This window comes from Dipodomys merriami, unplaced genomic scaffold (genome assembly GCF_024711535.1).
Source record: "Dipodomys merriami isolate MVZ:Mamm:240054 unplaced genomic scaffold, mDipMer1.0.p SCAF_11, whole genome shotgun sequence".
Taxonomy (NCBI): domain Eukaryota; kingdom Metazoa; phylum Chordata; class Mammalia; order Rodentia; family Heteromyidae; genus Dipodomys; species Dipodomys merriami.
This window is the reverse complement of record NW_027202382.1, coordinates 109,374-134,278: the sequence shown is the minus strand read 5'-3', so window position 1 is coordinate 134,278 and position 24,905 is coordinate 109,374. Positions and strand designations below refer to the sequence as shown.

Genomic DNA, 24,905 nt, shown 5'->3' with positions numbered 1-24,905 from the left:
TTCAAAAACATGCAATTGAAAATGTTTTTAAATATCTTTAGAACTATATTGTTGAATGGCCTAAAAAGATCTCCTATTCCCTAGAAATCATTATAAAGCTATCTTATCTTGAACTCATAAGACTTACCTAATATAATATCAAATTACTTCATTTATAAGGTATTTCATTTACAGTCCCAAAGCACAGAACTCAAGGACAAAGCAATTGTGAAGCTGCAAAAATGAATATTTTCTGTGGATAAAACAAACTCTTTCAAGATATCTTAACATATCAGGAGTAAAAAACTTTTCAAAGGACAAAAATGAGGAAGAAAAAAAGAAATTCTTCTACATTCAAAAAATATATAGCATAGGCAAAAGTTGGTAATTAGACATTATAAGGATAGTTTTCTTGTTTATTTATATATATATATATATTATGTACATAATTCACCTTATATGCTACTTCACTTTTTTCCAAAAACAAAAATTTAATCTCACACACACACACACACACATTTTTGGCAGTATTGTGGTTTGAACTCAGGACCTCATACTTGCTAGACTGGCATACTACTTAGCCACACCTCCAGTCCTTTACCATTTGTCACTGGTTATTTTTTTAGGAGAGTTTCATTTCCTGAACAGGCATGTGCCTGATCTGCCTACTTTTAGGCCTCTTATTCTCACTGCGATCACAGGCCCATGCCAATGCATCCAGTTTGCCTCCATGTAAACAGAATGTCTAGATCTTTTTATCCTGGGCTAGTTTCAATTCACAATCCTCCCATTCTCAACCTCACAAACAGATAAGGATTAAAGGCATGAGACATCAATGCTCAGATACAAAACTCAAAACTTTCACATGCAGCCATAATTTCAAGCTTTAGTTGAGAAATATGTACTGTGCAGGTAAAGATTGTTTTGCATTTTTAACTGGGTTCAGACATACAAAAATCTTATTAAATATAACTACTAAAATACAATATTCAGGCATTACAATCTTGCTCCTCCATGTGATCATGTGATCATTTTTTCCATGTGATCATGTTCATCATCAAGGAAGTTAATCCTCAAGGATAATTAATTGTGTTGCTATTTTGTCCTTTTTGAGTGGGCTGTGAAAACTCAAGCAGGATAATGATCCATTTGGCATGAAAGAGGCATCACAAGTCCAAAATCAATTCACACATGTTGAACCCAACCACAATGCTGTAGACATGCTGACTTTACAGTACAGTCAGGCTTCTCGTTTCCTTTACTTTAATCATTATCTGATGTGTAGAAAAATTCCAACCCTTTCATATGCACACAATTTAAAACCCAGACTGTAAGAAGAGTGGAAAGAATGTTTCCTTTTTACTCTCTTGGCATTCATGTTCATATTTGTTACAGTAATGAGTTCAATATGCAAGACAACTTGAGATAAAACAGTTCCATCAGCTATACTAGCTCTATGTCCCATGTGCAAAAGAAACTATAAAGCAATAATGCCATTCACATGTACTCATTCAAAATATTAAAATTCTCTCTTTTTGTTATTGACGTATTTTGTAAAGTTATTAGTAAATAAAATTTGATAACTCTCCAGAACATAGTTATAATTTTCTGAAACTTTTTTCTAAATTTTTATTAATATTCTATAATTAGAAACCAAAGAGATGTATTATTAAAGCAGATTTTTTATTCTTATTTTACAAATAAAAAATCTGAGATGTAAAAATGACTAAGCTGTGTGGTTTGTCCATAGCCAGACAGTTTGTAAACAGAAATTACCAGGATTCAAGTCCAAGTCTGTTTTTTTTTTCTCTCCACCATACCAAACAAAATTATAGAAATAAGAAATAATTCTGTCACTTTCAAACAGAGAAAACCTTGAAAGGACTGTTAGAAATATAGCAGGCATTTGATGGTCTAACTGATAGAAGAACCAAGCCATGTTACTCTTCTCACTAACCAGGGTGACCTATGCATAATGGAATAACTGATTTTGCAGCTGCCATGAAGATTTCAAAATACTCAGCACAGAACTTTTATAATTAACACATAGACAAGTAAAAATAACCATTTGATACATAAAACTGAGATGAGTAAAAGGTCTTTCTTAGCCATCTGTCTCAGGTAATACCTCAGTGTCCTGGTGGAAAGCCTGGGAAAGTTTCTGCAGTTCACCTTCACATTGGGCTGCTCGTGACTTTTCATTCTCCCAACAGTGCAGCACATTTTGTAGCTCCAATTTTAAAGTGGTTATTAAAGCTTCTCGGTCTCCACATTTAGTACGTAAATGACTTAGCTCTTTATGGACTTCAGTCAGTTTATCTTGAAGTTCCTGTCAGAGACACCAAATAGAGAGACACTCGATATCTTTATTCTTAAAATCCTACTGGAACAAAATGCCAAAAATATATAATGAAAATTTTCAAAGCCTGAATGCAGAAGAATCAAGTATTTGCATATAATGCTAAACATTAAGGTACTTTACTGAATGTTCTAAATATTATGTTTTTCTCAAAAATGAGAAAATATGCTCAAAATTGTACATAAAGCATTAGTAAGATGTCTTATTCCAAAAAAGTTCACTAAAGGGAGTTTATCTTTCAGTTCATTATAAAAATGTAACTTGATGGTTAGAAACTTTCAATAACATTTTTAAAGTCAATCTCTTTACATTTAACATAAGAACACTTACCTTCTGATAGTACTTCAAATAGTAACAGAAATCTCAAATACATGGCATAAAGCTCTGCAGAACAATTTTGTTCCTTAAACTTAACAAGTTCTATTCAAGTATGTTTATGACAAACTCAATATGCACCAATAAAATGAAATTATAACAATACTGAACAAAATATGAAAAATTCCAAAGATGTAATATATAAAATCATACAGAAAAATTTTCCTGGACATTAGCTAGCTGTGGTATTAACAATGGTTCTTCCCTAAACTAAAAAAAACTGACTCCAAATACAGATATGTTCATATAAAATATGTTTAATATATATCTAAAGAAGAAAATTAGATCTCACAGCATTTTTGCATCTGTGATATTATAATTTTGTTAGAGAATACATTTTTCCTGTAGCCAAAGCTTCTTTTTTTTAACTGTATTTTTTTTTGTTTGTCTTTTCTTTTTTAGTACTGGGGATCAAACCTAGGATGTTGCACTTGCTAGGCACGTGCTTTGCCACTGAGCTACATCCCAGCCTAAAACTTTTTTAATGAAAATAAAATTGTTACTTTAATTAGCAACACAAAAGTGTATCCAAATATACTTTTATTTTTAAAAACTATTAAGACATATCTTCAAGTACCTATAAAATAGTTCCTCAAAAACTATATTTACTTCTTAATACAGAAGTTATTTTAAATTGTAATACCTTTATATTTTTAGTGTGAGACTCAATCTTCTGTTTGGTAGAATCAAGTTCATTAGATGTCTTTTCCTTAGCAGCGTTTATATGGTTAAGCTACACAAAGAAAAGTAAGTAACTTTTTATATATTTCAAGTATAGGCAACTCAACAATTAATCGCATAATGCTTTTTACCACCTATATACAAATATTTCAGTAGCAGTTAAAAATACTATCAACAATACTTCTTTTGATTAAATCTGTGTAGAATCTGTCACAAGCTCACATGGCTAAAAAGAAAAGAAAGCATTCAACCTTAAAATGTCAGCTATGTTATTATTGTATTTTTACTAGATGTCTGAAAGGATTTTATTCTTAACTGTAAACAAATGTAACTTTATTCTTAAAATCCTACTGGACTAAAATGCCAAAAACAGTGGCATCTAAAGGAAAGAAAAAAAGAACAGAGCAGAAGATTGTTTTTCTATACATCATGAGGGTATTCACTGGTATCTCACTCCATATGACAACTTTGGGGTCAGTCACATGCAGTCCTGCTGGGAAAGCTTGTGGCAGGTCATCAGTTGGTCCTGCACCACTTGTGATTTATTTTCTTTGACAGTTCATTCTTCTTTCTGTCAGACTGCTCTTTTTGCTTTCTTTGCAGCCACCCCCTTGGTCTCCTCACTGCTGTCTCTGGCACTAGTTCACAACAAAGCACATTACTAAGCCAAAGCCTGCTGAGTCGACTTTTCAACTGTGCTGAAGATCATGTGACATTCATCCTCCCAAATAACAATTCGCTGTGGGTAATATGTTCCTAGTTACCCTGCAGCTTCGAGGCCTAGGCCTCAGAAGAGTTTCATAACTACTAACAATACAGGTTATCTTGTCTCACTGGGAAAGACTTAGCAGTATTTGTCTTCATAGAAATTTAATTATTTCAATGGTCACTTTCTTCTTTGCTTTTTGAACACTTAAAGCTTATTTTTAAGAAGACTCACTTTTCCTTCTTTGTTCAGCTTAGCTAACTAAAATAAGCCTTAACCAATATAATGATTTTACGGCCTTCAGTTTATAAAAAAGAAAGATAAACACTAAAACTGCTTGTTTCTTATCTTTAGCTAAACACTTTTGTTTTGCCTACTAATTGTGTTTAATGTAATTACTTCATATGCTAATTTGACAAAATGTGACTAGACAAACTCTTTAATTTTTAAAGCATGAATTATAAAACATTTTAATACCCAAGAAAATTATTAACTCACACATTAAACAATACAAATGAGATGATAAATATAAGCATGAGCTTTCTCAATCAGCAAACTAAAAAGCTTCTTGACTACATCAAACAGATATTTGTTTTTTAAAAGTTCCAACAACATTTTACTCCCCTTAGAGAATGAAAACTAAATTATTTTTTTATTAGGACTTTGGTTTGTACAATTCTTAAACTAAAAGACAGACTAAACCTAAATTTCCACTAGCTATTTCACCTCATAAAGTATATTAACATTTAAATACAGCATATATTTAGTGACTTACACCACCTTCTATTAAAATAAAACATAAAATATGAAGATCAATAAGTATCAGAGTCACTTTAACTTTAAAAATAATAGTATGCCTGTAGAGTTACAAAGACGTGAGACACTACTGTGAGACACTACTGTAAGGCCATACTTAAAGAAAGAACAGTGACAGACAATTTCTTATTTTTTGTATCTGTGAAGCTGTCAGTTCAACATTCACAATCTTTTTGACCTTTGAAACAAGCAAGGGATGCATACTGGTACCGCCCGAAGGCTGAATGTGTGGAGCCAAACAGTGCAAGTGTTACCTCATTAGATGCATCTTCCAGCTTGTTCTGGTAATCTGTCAAGGTACGCCTCAAAGTCTCAAGGACAACTGAGAAGCTGGGAGGTTTATCTTTGTCCTTGTGAATGCCTAGAGAAAAATATAGGATGAAAACGTATATCCTTAAAGTCATATAGGCACAAAACCTTAGGAAACAGCAATAGAGATATTACAGTGAGATAGAGTTGAGAAGACATTATGAAATATTGAACAGAATTTTATTCTCAGAAGTATACCTGCTATGTATCAAGTATTAAATAAGTAGCAAAATTAAAGTTCATAGTATATAAAGTTCAAATTTATTGCTACTTACTACCTTATCAAGATTCATCTCTTTTTATTCCATATCTCCTAAGTAACATCAGCTTTCATACATTCCTGTTATCCAATACTTATAAGAATAATCTATACTAACATTGTTTGTATTATATATGCTTACTCTGGTCCTTGTATTTCTGATCAATCAGGCCTTTTATAATATATTACATAATAATTTCTTTTTCTTTTTTTTAATTGTAAAGATACTGTACAGAAGGGTTACAGTTACCTGAATAAGGTAATGAGTACATTTCCTATCCAACATTGTTACCCCTTTGTTTTTTCCCTACTATCCATATCTCACCTCCCCAACTCCTCCCTCACACCCCCCCACCAGTGTAAAGTTCGTTTTCAACAGAGTGTCTTGTACGTTTCATTGTTACAATGGGTCAACCTATATCCTTGTTTCAGCATTTTGTTATTTCCCTTCCCCTCCCCAAATTAGAAAAATGTGTATAAAAGATGAAGGGCACCAGAATCAAATACAGTGACAACAGGGGATATAACATGGGGGAAGAACACACAAAAGAAACAAAAAAAAAATGTATATCACATAGTACATTAAAAACAACAGGGACAAAGAAAAAACCTCTTGTGCCCCTATCTTGGGGTTCATTTTGCATAGCACCATCTTATATGGTCATATTACATAATAATTTCTTAATCCTCAAGTATGTAATTTTCTACTTTCTTAATAAATGTTTTAATATTTAAAGTTCTCAGGTTACAATGTAAAATAATAAATCTGCTATTATGAACATAAATCATGTTTCACCTAAAACCCTGAGGCTGATATTTGTTGTAAAAATAAGGAGTATTTGCATATTATGCCCTCAAACTACTTTACTATTTTAGTTTATTTAACTTAGTTGGGTTGTAAATTCAATTTGTTCAGATAGTCAAGGCCATATGGTCAAATATAATTCAAAATATTATTCAAAAATAACCAAAAACTGAGTTTTTATACAAAATGAAAAATAACTATTTTATTTTATTGCTCGTGTTAAAAGTATAAAATTTAGTTTTAAAATTTATAAAAATATTGTTTCCTTCTATTGTTTCTGTTTTATAATCTAAATATTTTAATATACAAGAAACATTTTAACAAAGATAATTTTTTAATATTCTGTTATTTATTCATTCAACTATTCTACTGTTTATTGTTTTCCTACTATTTACTCATCTTAAGACATTAAACATGCAGATGAGCATCAGTGCACTCTATCCAAGTACAGTTTACAATCTAATATATATATATATATATATATATATATATATATATATATATATGCCAGTCTCCAGTCACCAGTAGCTCACGCCTGTAATTCTAACTATTCAGGAGGCTGGGATCTGAGAATGGTAGTTCAAAGTCATTGAATTAGTATAGAATTTCATATATACAAGATGAAAGAGTTATGCAGATATGGGTCACAATAATGTGAATATACTTAATACTACTGAATTGTAAACTTAAAATGGTTAAATTGATTAATGTTATATTCTATGTTTTTGCATCATAATAAAAAATCATTAATAAATAATTTCAACTCTACAGGAAGTGGCGCTGTAGCTCAAGTGGTAGAGCGCTCGCCTTGAGTTGAAGAGCTGAGAGACAACGCCCAGGCCCAGAGTTCAAGCCCCATGACCGACAAAAATAATAATAATAATAATAATAATTTCAACTCTACATAAGGAGTGTATTTAATGGTAAAAAATTTTTGGCATAAAAGTTTAAAGTACCTCACCAAGGATAGACCCATATCCAACCAAAAATCTTTGCTCAGAGTGAATATAGTATATGTAATGAAATAAGCAAGTTATAAACATAATGTATGACCATGTGGTCAAGAGGAAAAGGACTAAATAGATATAAGAATTTCTCCTGTAATATATCTATATTTATATCCAAATATTCTTTAATTTTGTTTTAGTCTTTATTGAATATTAAGATGTCTTGATAATAGTTAACATCTGGTTGTGATAGCATACCTATAATCCTAGCACTGAGAAGTACAAGGCAGGAGTATCATAAATTCAAGATCAACATGGGCTACATTGTAAGATCATGTCTAAAAAAAATTTTAATGACAATGTAACTCAGTTTTTAAGTTATAAGAAATTCAAAGGGAAGCATGACTTAGTTAAAAGAAAAATGAACATCAACAAATGGATAGAGGGCTCTCCACTGATGCTTTGAAAAGAGTTTTTATGTCATCAATTGAATAAGGAATAGCTACTTCATGTTAATCAGAAACATAATTTTCCTATTATTTATTTGGAAATGAAATGGTTTTAAAAGGCATAGATGAAAAATTGATAAAGAGACTGCAATGGTGATACTACACAAATTTTGCTAAACTAGAATGTCTCACAATATACACTCTTCTAATATGGTTGGTTTTAGAGTTCCAAGTCACAGCTGGCCAAAATAAAAATTAGAATAAAAGGGGCTGGAAAGATGGCTCAGTGGTAGAGTGCTTGCCTTGCATGCCTGAGGCCCTGGGTTCGATTCCTCAGCACCACATAAGCAAAAAAAAGCCGGAAGTGGGGCTGTGGCTCAAGTGGTAGAACGCTAGCCTTGAGCTGAAGAGCTGAGGGACAGCGCCCAGGCCCAGAGTTCAGGCCCCACGACCAGACCCCCAAAAAAAAAAAAAAATTAGAATAAAAATTAAAAAGAAACAAAATAGCCAGGCACCGGTGTCTCCAGCCTGTAATCCTAGCTATTTAGGAGGCTGAGATCTGAGGATCACGGTTCAAAGCCAGCCCAGTCAGGAAAGTCTGTGAGACTCTTATCTCCAATAAACCACTAGAAAACCGGAATGGCCTTGTAGCTCAAGCAGTAGAGCATTCGCCTTGAGCTGAAGAGCTGAGGGATAGTGCCCAAGCCCAGAGTTCAAGCCCCACGACCAACAAAAAAAAAAAAAAAAAAAAGAAACAAGGTAACAACTATAATCTTCTAAAAATTATGATTATAGGAAATGGCAGATAAATATAGACGTTCTGATAAATTCTAGCTAATATATTCACTATATCCACAGTTCAGACCGGTTCCATCTGTCTTAATTATTTCCAGTCTTCATCCAGTTTTCCTTCCAATTACTTCATTCATGAAGAGTGGCCACAAGTCTAGTGTTGAAGGCCAAGAAGGAAGTCTTTTATAGATTCTTCAGCAACTCTCTTTCAGAGCAGGAATAGACTACTAACTTTGCTTTAAATCTAACTTACCCACCCATGCCATGGTTAATCATATTTCTCTAAACCTCCAACTTTCTTCTCTAGATCTTACTTCCTTAGCTCCTTTCCACAATAGCAATAAATACAAAAAATTTCTTAACTATTAATATTAATGTAATTCTCATCTCTTTTAAAGAAAAATGAGATTTTTTTTCTTGGTGAAAGACTTTTGTTCTTCTTTTAGGTAACATTTTTTATGGAGTTTTTTCTTTGTTTTTTGGCTGGTCCTGGGGTTTGAACTCAGGGCCTGGGTGTCATCCCTGAGCCTCTTTGTGCTCAAGCTAGTGTTTTACCATTTGAGCCACAGCACTACTTCCAGCTTTTTCTGAGTAGTTTATTAGATATAAAGAGTCTTAGGGACTTTTCTGCCCAGGCTTGCTTCAAACCACATCCTAGGATCTCAGCTTTGTGAGTAGCTAGGATTACAGGTATAAGCCATTGGTGCCCAGCTAACATTGTGTTTTTCCTTTACACTTATAATAATTTTTTACTCTTTTCCTTTACATAACTGTATTCTCCTTCTATATTCTGCCATTCAAATCACAAATCTGATTTCAGTGTCCTCGCCATACATAGTCTCTCACAAACTTTAAGCCTATTATCCTATTTTCAGTTTACTTGTAATCTTTCTTAACTTATTTTTTCATGAGTTTAACCCCCTATTAGTAAAATCTGTATTTTTTTGTTATTATCTTTAAGTGGTTGTACAAAGGAGTTGTCATTTAACAAAGCAATTATGAATGCAATGTTTCTTGATCAATGTCTTGATCAATCCCTTTCAATATTCACACCTATCCCTTCCAACCATCCTTTTCCTTACTTTTCTTAATTTTGTAGAAAATACAAAATTGGCTGTATTATCCCTCCCCTTCTCCTCTTCATTTGTCTATAGCTCTCCCCTTGGCCCCATCCCACCCACTGCAATGTCATTCCTGGGTATATCCAAAAGATCACAAACTAGAATACAGGAAAGCCCCCAGCATAACCATGTTCATTACAGCATTATTCATCATAGTCAAGGTATGAAATCAGCTCAACTGCCCTTCAATGAACAAATGGATCAAGAAAATGTGGTTTTATATACACAGTGGACTTTTACTCATCCATTAAAAACAATGGTATTGTAACATTGTAAAGAAATGGAAAGACTTGGAAAAATTATGTAAGTCAGGCCTAGAGAGAGAAAAGTTGCATGTTTTCCCACATATGTGAAAGTTAAAGTTAATCTATAAACCTATAGGTAAACAATGTTGGGTTGTACGCAAGTATTTACAAATGTATTAACTGAAATATGATAGATTCAAGGGAGAACTCAAACTCAAATAATAAAATTCCTTAGAAAGGCAAAGTCAAAGCCCTGCAAAAGCTGTATTTTTTTGCCAGTCATAGGGCTTGAACTCTGGGCCTGAGCCCTGTTACTGAGCTGTTCAGCTCAAGGCACTACTACTTGAGCCACAGTGCCACTTCTGGTTTACTGGTGGTTAATTGGAAATAAGAGTCTCACAGACTTTCCTGCCCAGGCTGGCTGTGAACCCCGATTCTCAGATCTCAGCCTCCTGAATAGCTAGGATTACAGGCATGAGACACTAGCACCCAACTTCAAAAGCCATATTTTAATTAATAAAAGTTAGTAAACCATATATGTTAACATATTTCTGAACTTATTACACAATGTTAATTATTCTGTAAAGTAAAACCACTAAGATTTCAAAGTTTAGTTAGGACCATGATGACATAAGGTGATTTGGCTCATAAGACAGAAAGAGAGGAATTATGAAAGAAATAGTAAAACAAGTTAAAAAAAATGTTTAATGAGGAAACACAAAAACCACCAATGGAATATAGCCAAAGCTATAATCATAAGGTAAGAAAGGTACCCACATCAAGAAATTAGTAGTCCTAGCCCAGTTTTCAAAAGTTTTAAACACACTGCAAAGATTTAGCACAACAGTAACTCCTCCTGCATAATGAACTACCATTAGAGAAGAAATCCATTTTCTCACTCAACATATATCAGACAACTATAGCTGGGCACCATCTTCAGAAGGAACCTACTATCTGAGACAGTCACTCTGGGACCTAAAAATAAGAAACAATGTAAAATGGAATAGCAGAAAAATTCGACTACATTTTATTAGAATGATAATAAAATTAAAGAGCACATGAATAAACATCTGGGTAAATTCTAATAGACAACAAATAAGCACCTGGACAAAATGAGGAAGAAAATTCAGGGAATGATATAAATATGAAGAACTCAATTGAAAAAATAGAAGTCCCAAAAAAGTTAAATTGTAATTCAGTAAATAGTAAGTAAAAATTTTTAAAATTCAGCTAAAAGCTTCATTAGTAGACTGGATCTAGTTTAAAACAGAGTATCAGAGCTCAAAACAAGGTTGATAAATTAGAATATGAAGATAATGAGAAAAAAAGTTAAGTACAAAAATAGTAAGACCTGGGTTGGGAAGGTGGCTCAGTAGTAGAGCGCTTGCCTTGCATGCATGAGGTCCTGGGTTCAATTCCTAAGCACCACATAAGCAAAAAGAAAAAAGCCGGAAGTGGTATTGTGGCTCAAGAGGTAGAGTGCTAGCCTTGAGCTGAAGAGCTGAGGGACAGCGCCCAGGCCCAGAGTTCAGGCCCCACAACCGGACCCCCCCCCCAAAAAAAATAGTAAGACCTCAAGGACCAAACCTGTGAAGAACAGACATAAAGAGAAACACTTCAAACTAAAAGCACAGAAAATAAATGTAATGATAGCAAAATAAATGTAATAATAGCAAAAATAAATACCACAAATTGTAAGAAAGAGACAGTCATTCAGATACATGAGCTTTTTAGGACACCAAGTGAATGAATTGGACCAGAAAAAAACACTCCCAAAGGCATATTATAGTTTAAACATTATGTATATACAACAAAGAAATAATATTGAAAGCTACAAGAGAGAAATACCAAGTCACATACAAAAAAAACATCAAAAAAAGATTTCTCAGCAGAAACTGGAAGCAAGGAGATTATACAATGAAATATTTCAAGGAAATAACTGTGAGTCTAGAGTACTGTATCCAACAAAACTTCCTTTAAAATTAAAAAAGGAATAAAATTATAAAAATATTCTATGATAAAGAAAAACTAAAAAATTCATTACCACTAAGCCAGCAATAGATAATTAAAGAAATCCCATACACAAAAGTAGACAAACACAGCTATGAAACAGAGGAAAAAGATAAGTCTTACTAGACAAGTAATGAACAAATAAGGATGGAGAAAGAAATGGAAAGCACATCAAAAAATAATCACAGGAATTACTAACTGCACTTCAGTAATAACAATATTAATGGTCTCAATTCTCCAACTACACATGGAAGTCAACTAGTTTTTTAAAAAATTGAGATGCAGCCCAGCACACCAGTGTCTAATACTTGTAAATCCTAGCTATCTGAGAGGCTAAAATCCAGAGGATCATGATTTGAAACCTACAACATACACAAAGACCATTTTTCACCTGCAGCTGGACACAGCAATTCCAATGTGTTATCCCAGCTGCAAGGCAGGCTGGGATTGGGAGGATTATCCAAGGACAGCCCAAGCAGAAAAGTTCCTTCTCAGTGGAGAGAAGCTGGGTGTTGTAACACACATCTGACATCCCAACTCTAACCGGAAGCCTACACAAGGCAGATCCCACAGTCCAGAAATGTGCCTAGAGAGGAAGTAAGACTCTACCTCAAAACTAGCTAGTGCTAAAAAGACATGGAGGCATGGTTGAGCAATAGAATGCCTGAACAGCAAGTTCAATCTCCCACCCCACTGCTCCCAAAAAAGGCACAACGTTTGTTACCTACAAGAAATGTATTTGTGGCAAAGTAAAACACAGGCTTAACATGAAGAAATGGAAAAAGATGAGATGTTCTAATCAAAGGAAGCCTGAAAGCAAGCAGAAGTAAGGTAGGCACATTTACATATAACAAAATAGATGTCAAACCACAAAAGGACAAAGAAAGTTACTTCATACTGATAAAGAGAAAAAACGCATCAAGTAGATATAACTTTTTTTTTTTTTTTTGGTCAGTCGTGGGGCTTGAACTCTGGGCTTGGGTGCTGTCCCTCAGCTCTTCAGCTCAAGGCCAGCGCTCCACCACTTGAGCCACAGCTCCACTTCCGGTTTTCTAGTGGTTTATTGGAGTTAAGAGTCTCACGGACTTTCCTGCCCGGGCTGGCTTTGAACCGTGATACTCATTATCTCAGCCTCCTGAGTAGCTAGGATTACAGGTGCAAGCCACTGGCGCCTGGCTAGATATAACAATTTTAAACATACACAATGAATATTGTGCATTTCATGAAAATTTTCATGAAAAGTAATACTATTGGACATAAAACTACACATAGACTCCAACACAGTAATAGTGGGTAACTTCAATACCACATTATTGTCAACATGTAGATTATCTATGTGAAAAATTAAAGAGAACTTCAGATTTAGAAATGAAATGGACTGGGGCTGGGAAGGTGGCTCAGTGGTAGAGCGCTTGCCTTGCATGCATGAGGCCCTGGGTTCAATTCCTCAGCACCACAGAAGCAAAAAGAAAAAAGCTGGAAGTGGCACTGGAGCTCAAGTGGTAAAGCGCTAGCCTTGAGCTGAGGAGCTGAGGGACGGTACCCAGGCCCAGAGTTCAGGCCCCACAACCAGACCCAAAAAAAAAAAAAAAGAAAGAAATGAAATGGACTTAACATCTACAGAATATTCCATCCACCAACTTGAGAGTATATATTTTTCTCAGAAGCTCATAAATCTTTCTCTAAAATACATCATATTTTAGGACACAAGACGGTGCCAGTTGCTTACACTTGTAATCCTAGCTCTTCAAGAGGCTGAAATCTGAGGATCATGGTTCAAAGCCAGCTTCAGCAGGAAAGTCTGTGAGACTCTGATCTCCAATTAACCACAAAAAATAAAAAGCCAGAAGTGGAGGAGTGGCTCAAGTGGTAGAGCACTAGCTTGAGTAAAGAAGTTCAAGCACAGCACCTTGACTCTGAGTTCAAGCTCGTGGACAGATACAAAAAAGTCTTAGGGGCTGGGAAGTTAGCTCAGTGGTACAGTGCTTGCCTCACATGCATGAGGCCTTGGATTCAATTCCTCAGCACCACATAAGCAGAAAAAAAGCCAGAAGTGGCACTGTGGCTCAAGTGGTAGGGCACTAGCCTTGAGCTAAAGAGCTGAGGGACAGTGCCCAAGCCCAGAGTTCAGCCCCCATGATGGACAAAAAGAAAAAAAAGTCTTAACTACCCAAGAAAACTGAAATAACTTATTGCATTTTAATAGACTATAAAAGAAGAATACTAGAAGTCAACATGAGACACTATAGTCAAACACATTGAGAATGAACTATCACTTTTGAATGATTTCTAAGTTAACAAAGATATGGGGAAACAAAAATACTCCTAGATCAAATAAAAATGAAAACTAAAACCTATGAGAACTTTTGGGACACAGAAAAGCAAAATAAAAGTTTGTAGCTATCAGTTCCTATATTAAACTTATAGAATTCTCAAATAAGTGACCTGATGATACATATCAACTTCTTAGAAAAACAAGTACAATTCAAACATAAATGCAGAAGAACAAAAATTAAGATCATAACAGAAATTAATGAAATACATACTAAAAGATCAATACAAAGAATTGATTAAATAAAGTTGATTCTTCAAAAAGATAATTAAGATTGACAATCACTTAACCAAATTAACAAAGGAGAGAATATCTGAATTAATAAAATTAACAGATGCAAAAGGGGATGTAATAATGACAAATACCAGAGGAATTTAGAGGATCATAGAGAGAATACTTCAAAAACTCATATTCTAATAAAATGTATGCTCTAGAGGAAATGGATGTTTCTATACATATAAAATCTACCATAATTGAATGAAGAAGATACAAACAATATAAACAAATCTATAATGACAAATGAGATACAAAAATAATAGTGCTTCCTACCAGCTGCAGTTGCTGAATCCTAGCTATTTGAGAGGCCTTGGGAGTAGGATCACAGTCCAAGACAAGAACCAGGCAAACATTCTAGACCTTATCTGGGCCTAGCAAACAAAAGGCCTGAGTTCAGATCCCAAAACTGCATAGTCTTCCAACCAAGACAAAGACAAGCAAGATTCACTGCTGAATATTATCAAACCCTGACTATCAAACCTCTCCCTATTCTTACTCAATATAGTACTTTACTTCATATCCAAAGAAATAAGGTAAGAGAAAGAACTAAAAGGATTCAAATAAGAAAGGAATAAATCAGATTATTCCTACATGCAGATGACATGATCTTATACTTAAAAGACCCTAAGGACTTTATCTTAAAATTGTTAGATTTTTCCAAAGAAACATAGGTCCCATGGTTTCCTTTGTTTGCAATAATTAGTATACATCTAGGATAATCTTAGCAAATGAGCAGAATAGCTCACTAGCTATACACATATGATCATATAAGATGATGCTAAGCAAAATAAACTCCAAGACATGGACACAAGAGATTTTTCTTTGTTGTTGTTGTTGGTTGTTTTTAATGTACTATGTGATTTTTTGTTTCCTTTGTATGTTCTTCCCCCTATGGTATATCCTCTGTTGTCACTGTATTTGATTTTGGTACCCTGTATTGTATACATGTTTATTTGAATTAAGGAAGGAAAGGGGAACAACAGAATGGTGAGACAAAGGACAAGGGGGAACCAAGGCAACAGTGATACACAAGACAATATGTTGGAAATGATCTGAGGGGGGTTGTGGGAGAGGGAAAGTGGGAGAAAATTGAAGGAATGGGTAAAAAGCTTGACAAGAAATGTACTCATTATCTTACGTAGGTAACTGAAACCCCTCTTTACCTTGACAATAAAAAAAATTCTTAGATTTGATAAACATTTTTGGCAAAGTAGTAGGATACAAAATCAACACACAAAACTAGCCAGGCACCAGGCATCGTGGCTCAAACCTGTATTCCTAGCTACTCAGGAGGATGAGATCAGAGGACTGCAGTTCAAAGCTAGCCAATAAGACTCTTATCTCCAATCAACTACTCAAACCTGGAAGTGGAGCTGTGGCTTAAAATGGTAGAGCATTAATCTTGAGCAAAAGAGCTGGGACAGTACCCAGGCCCTAAGTTCAAACCCCACAACTGACAAAAAAAAAAAAAAAAAAGGGAGAAGGAAAAAACCTAGAAATAACTATAAAATTTTGAGGAAAATGAAGATAACACTAAAATATAAAAATCTGCAAAAATGGATATACTAGCAAAGCAATCTAAACAAATCAACTCCCATCAAAATGTCAATATACTGAAAAAATAAAATTATTGCTAAAATTCATATGCAAGCATTAAAGAACCTGAATAGCCAAAGCAACTTCAGTAAAAAGAGAAATACTGAGGATTTCAAAATAGTTGATTTTAAATTATAAATTATAGTACAGAACCATAGTAATAAAAATAGCATTCTTCTGGCACAAATATATACTATACCTATTTTTATATTTATATAAAAATATATATCAGTGGAATAGTGTAAAAAAAAAAAACAGAAATAAGCCCACACAATTGCAGACATCTGATTCACCTCAAAGGAGTCAAAAACATTTGTTGGAGACAGCCTCTCTATGACAAATAATGTTAGGAAAACTGAACCTCTACTTACAGAAGATTGAAACTGGGGCTTGGAAGGTGGCTCAGTGGTATAGTGCTTGCCTTGCACGCATGAGGCCCTGGGTTTGATTCCTCAGCACCACATAAGCAGAAAAAAAAGCCAGAAGTGGCACTGTGGCTCAAGTGGTAGAGCGCTAGCCTTGAGCTGAAGAGCTGAGGGATAGCACTCAGCCCCAGAGTTCAGGCCCCATGACCGGACCCAAAAAAAAAAAAAAAAGAAGATTGAAATTAATCTCTATTTCTAATCCTGTATAAAATTAGATTAAAGACCTGAAACTTTGAAACTGCTAGGCAAAACATGTGTAAACACTTCATATTATAGGAATAAGCAAAGACTTTCTGAAATGACTCCCAACTGCCCAGGAAATTATAGCACAAATTTATTAAGAGAGATAAAAATCAGGACATCACTGAGATTCCATCTCACCCCAGTCCAAATAGGTATCTTTTCTTTACCTTTCTTTTTTTTTTTGGGGGGGGGAGGGGTTGTGAACTCTGGGCCTGGGCGCTGTCCCTCAGCTCTTCAGCTCAAGGCTAGCGCTCTACCACTTGAGTCACAGCACCACTTCTTCTTATGTGGTGCCGAAGTATCGAACCCAGGGCCTCACGCACTCCACTAAGCCAACTTCTCAGCCCCCAAATAGGTATCTTATATTTTAAAAAGCAAATATTGACAAAGATCAGAGGGAAAGTAACCTTTAAAAATTATTTGTTCTGCCGGGCGCTGGTGGCTCACGCCTGTAATCCTAGCTACTCAGGAGGCTGAGATCTGAGGATCGCGGTTCAAAGCCAGCCCGGGCAGGAGAGACCGTGAGACTCCTATCTCCAATAAAACCACCAGAAAACCGGAAGTGGCGCTGTAGCTCAAGTGGTAGAGCTCTCGCCTTGAGCTGAAGAGCTAAGGGACAACGCCCAGGCCCAGAGTTCAAGCCCCACGACCGACAAAAAAAATAAAATAAAAATAAAAATTATTTGTTGGAATGTAAATTAGTGCAGACACTTTAGAAATCAGTGTGGAAGTTCAGTTAAAAAAATAAAAACCGGACGGGTGCCAATGGCTCATGCCTGTAATCCTAGCTACTCAGGAGGCTGAGATCTGAGGATCACAGTTCAAAGCCAGCCCGGGCAGGAAAGTCCTTGAGACTCTTATCTCCAATAAAAACCACCAGAAAAATCAGAAGTGGTGCTGTGGCCCAAGTGGTAGAGCGCTAGCCTTGAGCTGAAGGGCTGAGGGACAGCGTCCAGGCCCAGAGTTCAAGTCCCACGACCGACAAAAAAAAAAAATTCATTGAAAGAGAATTTAATGAAAAGACTGTTTACAGAAATGTGGACATGTTAATAGAACCAATTAATACATTATTAGGGACCAATAAAAACAAGAGTAGAAAAAACAATGTATATGTAAGCCTGAGAGCCACAGGAAGGGTATACTGTCACCATAGTCTAACAAGAGTCACACTGATAAAAGAGAGGTTTTTTGATAAGAGCAATAGCAACTGAAAAAAAAAAAAAAGAATTCCTTCCAGAATGCACTGAAGCAGAGGTGCTAGGACAAACAAATATCCTGATTATTTATTCTCCCACAGTCTACATCTCCTGATGGTGCTGCTATTGTCCTAATTCAACCAGAAGCTATAGGGCAAAGGGGCCCAGATGCAGAGAAGTAAGTTTTGAAAGGAACAAAGAAAACCAGGCATAAGACAATGAATCCATGAGGATAAATGAATGAACAGCAGGTGCAATATATTGGAAACAAAGAGACCTCTATAACAATCCTCAAAATCATTAACCCTGTAAACCAGTCCTCAGTAAACTGGGAAGTTAAAAGGCATGGTTACTACAAGATAAAATAGATTAAAAGAAAAACTTAAATAAAAGATAATTCTTTTTCTATAGGTTTTCTAAAACTTATGTAGCTATCAACCATTTCATTTCAAAATTCCGGGAGACATGTCCTCATTAGTGTTATCTTTTTATATTCAATTCTAAAGAAATACTCAGCATAACAGTGAAGTACAAGATTTGCTATGGTAACATTTAAATTTTATAAAGATTCTAAACCCTATTAGACACTGATGCATTTCCATTTTTTTTAAAAGAATATCACTGCAAAAGATTTAAAAAAACACTAGTTTTTAACTTTTATTTACTCATTTGCTGCACTTGGGACTAAAATTAGAGCCTCATTAAAGCTGGGAAAGTGCTCTATCTCTTGAGCCATTCCTCCAGCCCTTTTAGTGTGTGTTTCATTTTAATATTTTGTTTAATAGAGTCTCCATAACTTTTCCTGAACTAGCCTCAAAGTCACTGTCCTCTTGCCCTGGCTTCTTTGGTTGATGTAATTATAAGAATGCACCACAATATTTGGCTACCTCTGAAGCCTTACCAAATGTAATTGAAAACTGGATACTTATGTTTTTAATGTTAATTTGATATGCTTTGATTTTCCCACCATAACAAACCATGAAATGATGATGCTTTGGGAAAATGTAAAAAAAAAAAAAAAAACAAAAACAAAGAAAATTACTCATTAATTTACGAAAATTACTGCTGAAAACATTTGAAGAATAAAGTGCAGACTCAAAAAATAGCAAATCAAATTAGAGTTCCAACTGTTCACCAACAGAAACTTATAGAATGTAAAAGGTAAAATATAAAACTTGATCAGATCCTTTCTAAAACCTCATGTGCCAAATTACTGTTTGGCTCAATTTTTAAATGTAAGCAATCTCACTGTATATGTCTTTTGAATAAAATAATTGGATCTTAAAACAACTAATTAATTTGAGGGTAACAGTACAGCAAGAAAACTGAAGGCAAAAAAGTACAAATATTAAGTCAAAGCTAGTATAGCATACATACTGGCATAATCACACAAAATTAAAGTAGAAATTGTGAACAGAATTCATTTGGTAACTAATGTTTTTGCTAGTTCCCAAAATATTTCTACCTAATAGAAGACTGTTACAGTTCTTGATTATACTATGTAGACTAAAACTCAAACCAAAATATTTTGTCTAAGCACACTTACTTGGCAAGTTTATATGTGTGTATAGTATGTATATATATATATATATATATATATATATATATACAGTTATAGTTATTTAATCATATATATGACAGTAGAAAATGAATCCAAGATTCAGTTTAGAAAGCAATATTAGAGGATATGCAGTTACAATCTATGTCCTACATAACCTTTTGAATGTATAACCTTTAAGTTGCTGAAGGTTGGCTCAGAATTTGGCTCAGTTTGATGGAAACATCTGTTCCCCTTGCAGGTATACTGTAAGGACTTTTTTCTCAGTTGGATTCAGAACACAGCAAGTGAGCCCTTATCTGTCCAATCATATAGACCCCCAACACTTGTAAATCAAGTTCTGGGAGGACAACAGCAGGTCCACACTCCGTCACCCTTTCCCAGCCAGCTAGGCCAAATTACTGCTGTGAGAACTGCTCTTATCATGTCATCAAATCAAAACATGTTGAGATGAGGGACTATAAGAAGCATCTGCAGAATTCCCAAAATGTAGTGACTTTGGAACATTGACAGATGCATCTGTCATTTTATACCTTCAACTAACCTGATGTCCACTGGCCCGACACAGTAAAACTGTCCAAGATCGATTCCAATTCTTTCACATTATTTTCACATGTCTCTACTAGGAAGGCTTGGTGCTTCTTAGCCTTTTAATTAAGAAAAATCACATATAGTAAGGTCACATACTGAAAGTGCCATATCTCAGTGTGAACATATATAATACAAATAAGTATCAGTAAGATATTACTCCATTCAAATCTAATAAAATTTTGTCTTAATCATACCTTATTTGGCTTAATGTACAACTGATAAGTTTCATTAATAATTTACTAAGAATTTAGCACTTCACATTATTCTATACACAGCAAATCTTATCTTCACAATAAGAAATTTTACAGATAAAAAATTGGACAGATGAATTAAAGGAATACTTTAAAAATTCATGCTTATACCCATATGGCAAACTGCCAGATGGTAGCTGAAAATGAATGCAGTTAGGACCAATTAGAAGCTACTTCACAAGTCAAGTGACGATAGTTTGGTCTATGATACTTGGAGTAATGGGAATCGTAGGTGTGCTGGAAGATACTTAGAAAAGATAATGGCCAGCCCTTAGTGACACTTCATTTAGGCTATATTAATTGGATTCCAGTGGATTGGATAATGATAGCTCAAGTGCTGAGATAAAAGAAGAGAAAAGGCCAGGCGCCCCAGGTGGCTCCCACCTGTAACCCTAGCTACTCAGGAGGCTGAGATCTGAGGATCAAGATTCAAAGCCAGCCTAGGGAAAGTCCATGAGACTCTTATCTCCAATTAACCACCAGAAAATGGAAGTGGTGCTGTGGCTCAAGTGGTAGAGCACTTACTTACCTTGAGCTGAGGAGTGCACACAGACAGCACCCAAGCTCAGAGTTCAAGCCCCATGATGGGGGGGGGGGGGGGAGAGAGAGAGAGAGAGAAAGAGAGAGAGAGAGAGAGAGAGAGAGAGAGGTCAAGATTAATCCAGGGTTTGCAAACTAAAAGAACTAGATGGATGTCAGCAGTTGAACAAAAATAAGAGATACAGAAAAGGTCTTAGGTGGTATGTTTGCTTATTTTCATAAGCAAGGGATATGAATCATGAATTCTGTTTTGGTCAGATACATAAGACACTTCTAGCTCCAGTACAATTCCTATAAATATCAGGTCTTAAATGAGTGAACAAAGAACAAAGTAGAAAAATAGTAAAAGTAGCTAAACATACCAATGCAAAGCCCAGAGGGAGGCCTGATATAAATTTTGGAATCGTCTACAGATATTGTCTGAAACTTGCCTTTAGAGTATTTGAAGGAAAGTAAAAGAAGCTAGTACAAATTCTGAAGAATTCCAGCATTACATAGCAAACTATGAAGATCAAAAGAGGAAAAGGAAAACAGAAAGGTATGATGTCATTTCAAGGAAAGAGTTGTCAGCTATGTCCAATGCCCCAGAAAGGTCAGGCAAAATGATGTTTACTGGGCATGAAGTCATTAGTAACTCTGATAAAATTTCACAGTAATACAGTCAACAAAGAATGGAATAAGTAAGAAGAAAGGGTAAGACTCTTTTTTATAATATGTTAACCTTTAAGTAGGTGTACAAAAGAGTTTCAAATGAACATGTCTCATTTTTTTTTCTAACCAAGTGAAAGTTGAGTAAGTGGAAATAAAACTTCAGACACCCTTTTTTGGTAAATGAAAACAGAGAAAAGTTTTGTTGTTTTAATGAGAAAAACATATACTTGTTTAAAAACTAACTAGGCCGGGTACCTGTGGCTCACACCTATAATCCTAGCTACTCAGGAGACTAAGATCTGAGGATTGAGATTCAAATCCAGCCCAGACAAGAAACTCTGTGGGACTCTTTTCCAATTAGCCACCAGAAAATGGAAGTGGTGCTGTGGCTCAAGTGGTAGAGCACTCACCTTGAACTGAAGAGCTCAAGGTCAGCACCCAAGCCCAGAGTTTAATCCCCATGACCAACAATAAAATGTAAAATGTAAAATAAATGTAAAATGTAAAAATAAATAAATAAATAATATGAAAATGCTTATTACACAGACATACTCATGAAATAATGTTTATAAGTAGAGAAGAAGGTAAGAAATGTATCCATTATCCTGCCCATGTAATTGTAGCCCCTCTGTACAGTATGTTCTCAAATAAAATAAAATAAAATTTAAAAAAAAAAATAAGTAGAGAAGAAATGGAAGAATAGATTTTGCAGAACAAAATTATATTATAAAGTACAGCAGTATTGCCAGGCATTGGTGGCTCATGCCTATCACCCTAGCTACTCAGAAGGCTAGGATCTGAGGATCTACTGGACAGGAAAGTCCATGAGACTCTTATCTCCAATTAATCATAGAAAAAAACCAGAAGTGGTGCTATGGCTCAAAGTGGTAGAGCATTAGCCTTGAGCAAAGGGAGTCCAGGGACAGTGTCCAGGTCTACAATTCAAGCCCTAGGACTGGCAAAAAAAAAAAAAAAAAAAAAAAAAAATACAGTAATCCCCATATATACTTGAAATGTTCCCAAGACACTCCCCAAATGGAGATTTAAAAGCATAGATAGTACTAAACCCAATTATACACACACACACACACACACACACACACACACACACACACACAGTATGTGTGTAAAACACACATATCCTTTGAATAAAGTCTGACACATAAGACAGCAAAAGATTAACATCAAAAACATAAATAAAACAACTATAACAATATTCTGTAAATATATATACGTACAATGGGACATGATAAATTATATAGATCTCTAGATATCCACACATTGAAGCCAAAGAAGGATATGCATAGGAGCAGATCACAAAGGCTCAATATAAAATAAAATTTTATGAAATGAACTCCAAGAAAAGTAAATGATATATTTTTTAGCTGCTGTTGTTGCTGTTTTTCTTTTCCTTTATCTTGTTTGTTAGTTTGCTTGTATTTGGGAGGGTAGGGGAGCCACAGAAAAGGTAGAACAAAGGGTAAATAAATACAACAGTGGTACTCCTAGGCATTACATGGAAAATGAACTATGTACACCTTGTGGGTAGGGATGGGAAAGAAAACTGGGTGAGAGTAGAAGGGGAGACATGATTCAAAAAAAGTTGTACTCATTACCTGACTCATGTAACTGTAACCCCTCTGTTTATCAGCTCTACCATAACAATAAAATATTTTTTAAATTCTATACCAAAAATTATGTCAATGTGGTCCTCTCTATTTCCAAACATACCTTACTATACTACTGTTTTTGTTTTTAAAATGCACTTTAAGGCTTCTCTTCAATATCAGAATGTCTAGTATCACTACTCTTGTTCTGTGGGAGAAATTCTTAAATAAGAGTTTCCTGAAGGCAAATATTTCAATACTCAGTCCAATAACTAGGAATGCTACTAAGTAATTAATGTCAAGATACTATATATAGTAAGCCCACTTTATTTTCAGATTTCTTACAAGTGGCTTTGACCAAGTGTGTTCAAAAAAACAGTAAGTTTTAACATCAAAGGAAATTTCAAAAAAAATTTAAATTCCTAATCATGCATACAAAACTCAGCTGATGTGGGGAAGCTCTAAGCCCTAAATTATTCCTAGTTGCGATCTGTTGAGTCTTTGCAACCTCTTAATTTTTGAAAATATGCCTCCAAAATAGCAAATAGTACCAAAATATCAAGGTACAAGTTAATGTGCTTAATTTAAATGATAAAGTAAAAATTTGAGATTTGTTAAATGGTGGCATGTCTTTAATGGAAAAATGAACCAAGTATTTCTAGTACCACACTGAATTGTACGCATCTTGAATATTCACATTTTTCTTCTTCATTGGCAATCTCTGTAGAACCCCATACCTAAACAAACTAAGAATATCTGTAAATATGCTGAGAGGAAAAAAAAGGAGGTGTAATCCATGACCTAGCGAGGATGATCAAGACTTTGTCACAAATTTGTTATTTTGAAACTTTACATTTGATAACTTAGAACTGTAGCTGATGACATGCTAACTGAAATCATGGGAGCAAAACCACTGGTAAGAAATGGTCAGAATGCTGCCCTAACATACTCAAGGCCCTGTGTTCAATCCCTAGCACTTACAAGGAGGAGAAAGAGAAAGGGGCACAGGTTTACTCTGGTATGTGAAGTTAATTGTTCTTTTTTTTTTTTTTAAGGATGGCACTTTACAACCTGAGCCACACCTCCACTTCTACCCTTTTGCTGTTTAATTGGAGATAAAGTCTTTCTGTCTTTTCTGTTTGGGATAACTTCAAACTAGGATCCTCAGATCTCAGCCTCCTGAGTAACAAGGATTATAGACATGAGTCATCAGTACCCAGCAAAATTAATAATTCTTTATTCAGATGTTAACTCAGTTATCACTTGTTGGGTGGTGGGAGGAAAAGGAGGCGGTAACACAGTCCCAAGAATAGGGTCTTTCTTTCCTCCACCACCCCACACAAAAAAGGGGGGACTGGATGCATGTAACTCATGTCTGTAATCCTAGCTACTTTGGAGCCTAAGAGCTGAAAATTAAAATTCAAGGTCTCAAAAAATAAAATAAAATAAAATTCAAGGTCTGCAAAACTCTTATCTCCAATTAAACATCAAAAAGCTGAAAGTATATAGCTGGGCGCCAGTGGCTCATGCATGTAATCCTACCTACTCAGGAGTCTGAGATCTGAGGATCACGGTTCAAAGCCAGCCCCAGCAGAAAAGCCTGCGAGACTCTTATCTCCAACCACCAGAAAACAGAAGTGGCACTGTGGCTCACGTGGTAGAGCACTCACCTTGAACTGAGGAGCTCAGGGATACCACCCAGGCCCACAGTTCAAGCCCCATGATGACAAAAAAAAAAAAAAAAGCTGGAAGTGGAGCTCAAGTTGTAGAATACCAGTCTTGAGGG

At 35.0% G+C, this 24,905-nt stretch overlaps 1 protein-coding gene across 7 annotated transcripts in view; it reads right to left on the bottom strand.

Moving 5' to 3' along the window:
* Nucleotides 1-24,905, bottom strand: part of Ccdc171 (coiled-coil domain containing 171) — a 316,277-nt gene that overhangs the window by 194,935 nt on the left and 96,437 nt on the right. For all 7 annotated transcript variants that reach the window (XM_070007659.1, XM_070007650.1, XM_070007684.1 and 4 more), the window contains 4 exons: nucleotides 20,024-20,126; nucleotides 5,171-5,277; nucleotides 3,357-3,446; nucleotides 2,108-2,308 (listed from right to left, as the gene is read on the bottom strand). In XM_070007659.1, the coding sequence (XP_069863760.1) occupies nucleotides 2,108-2,308; nucleotides 3,357-3,446; nucleotides 5,171-5,277; nucleotides 20,024-20,126 (501 nt within the window). The remainder of the gene's footprint in view (nucleotides 1-2,107; nucleotides 2,309-3,356; nucleotides 3,447-5,170; nucleotides 5,278-20,023; nucleotides 20,127-24,905) is intronic.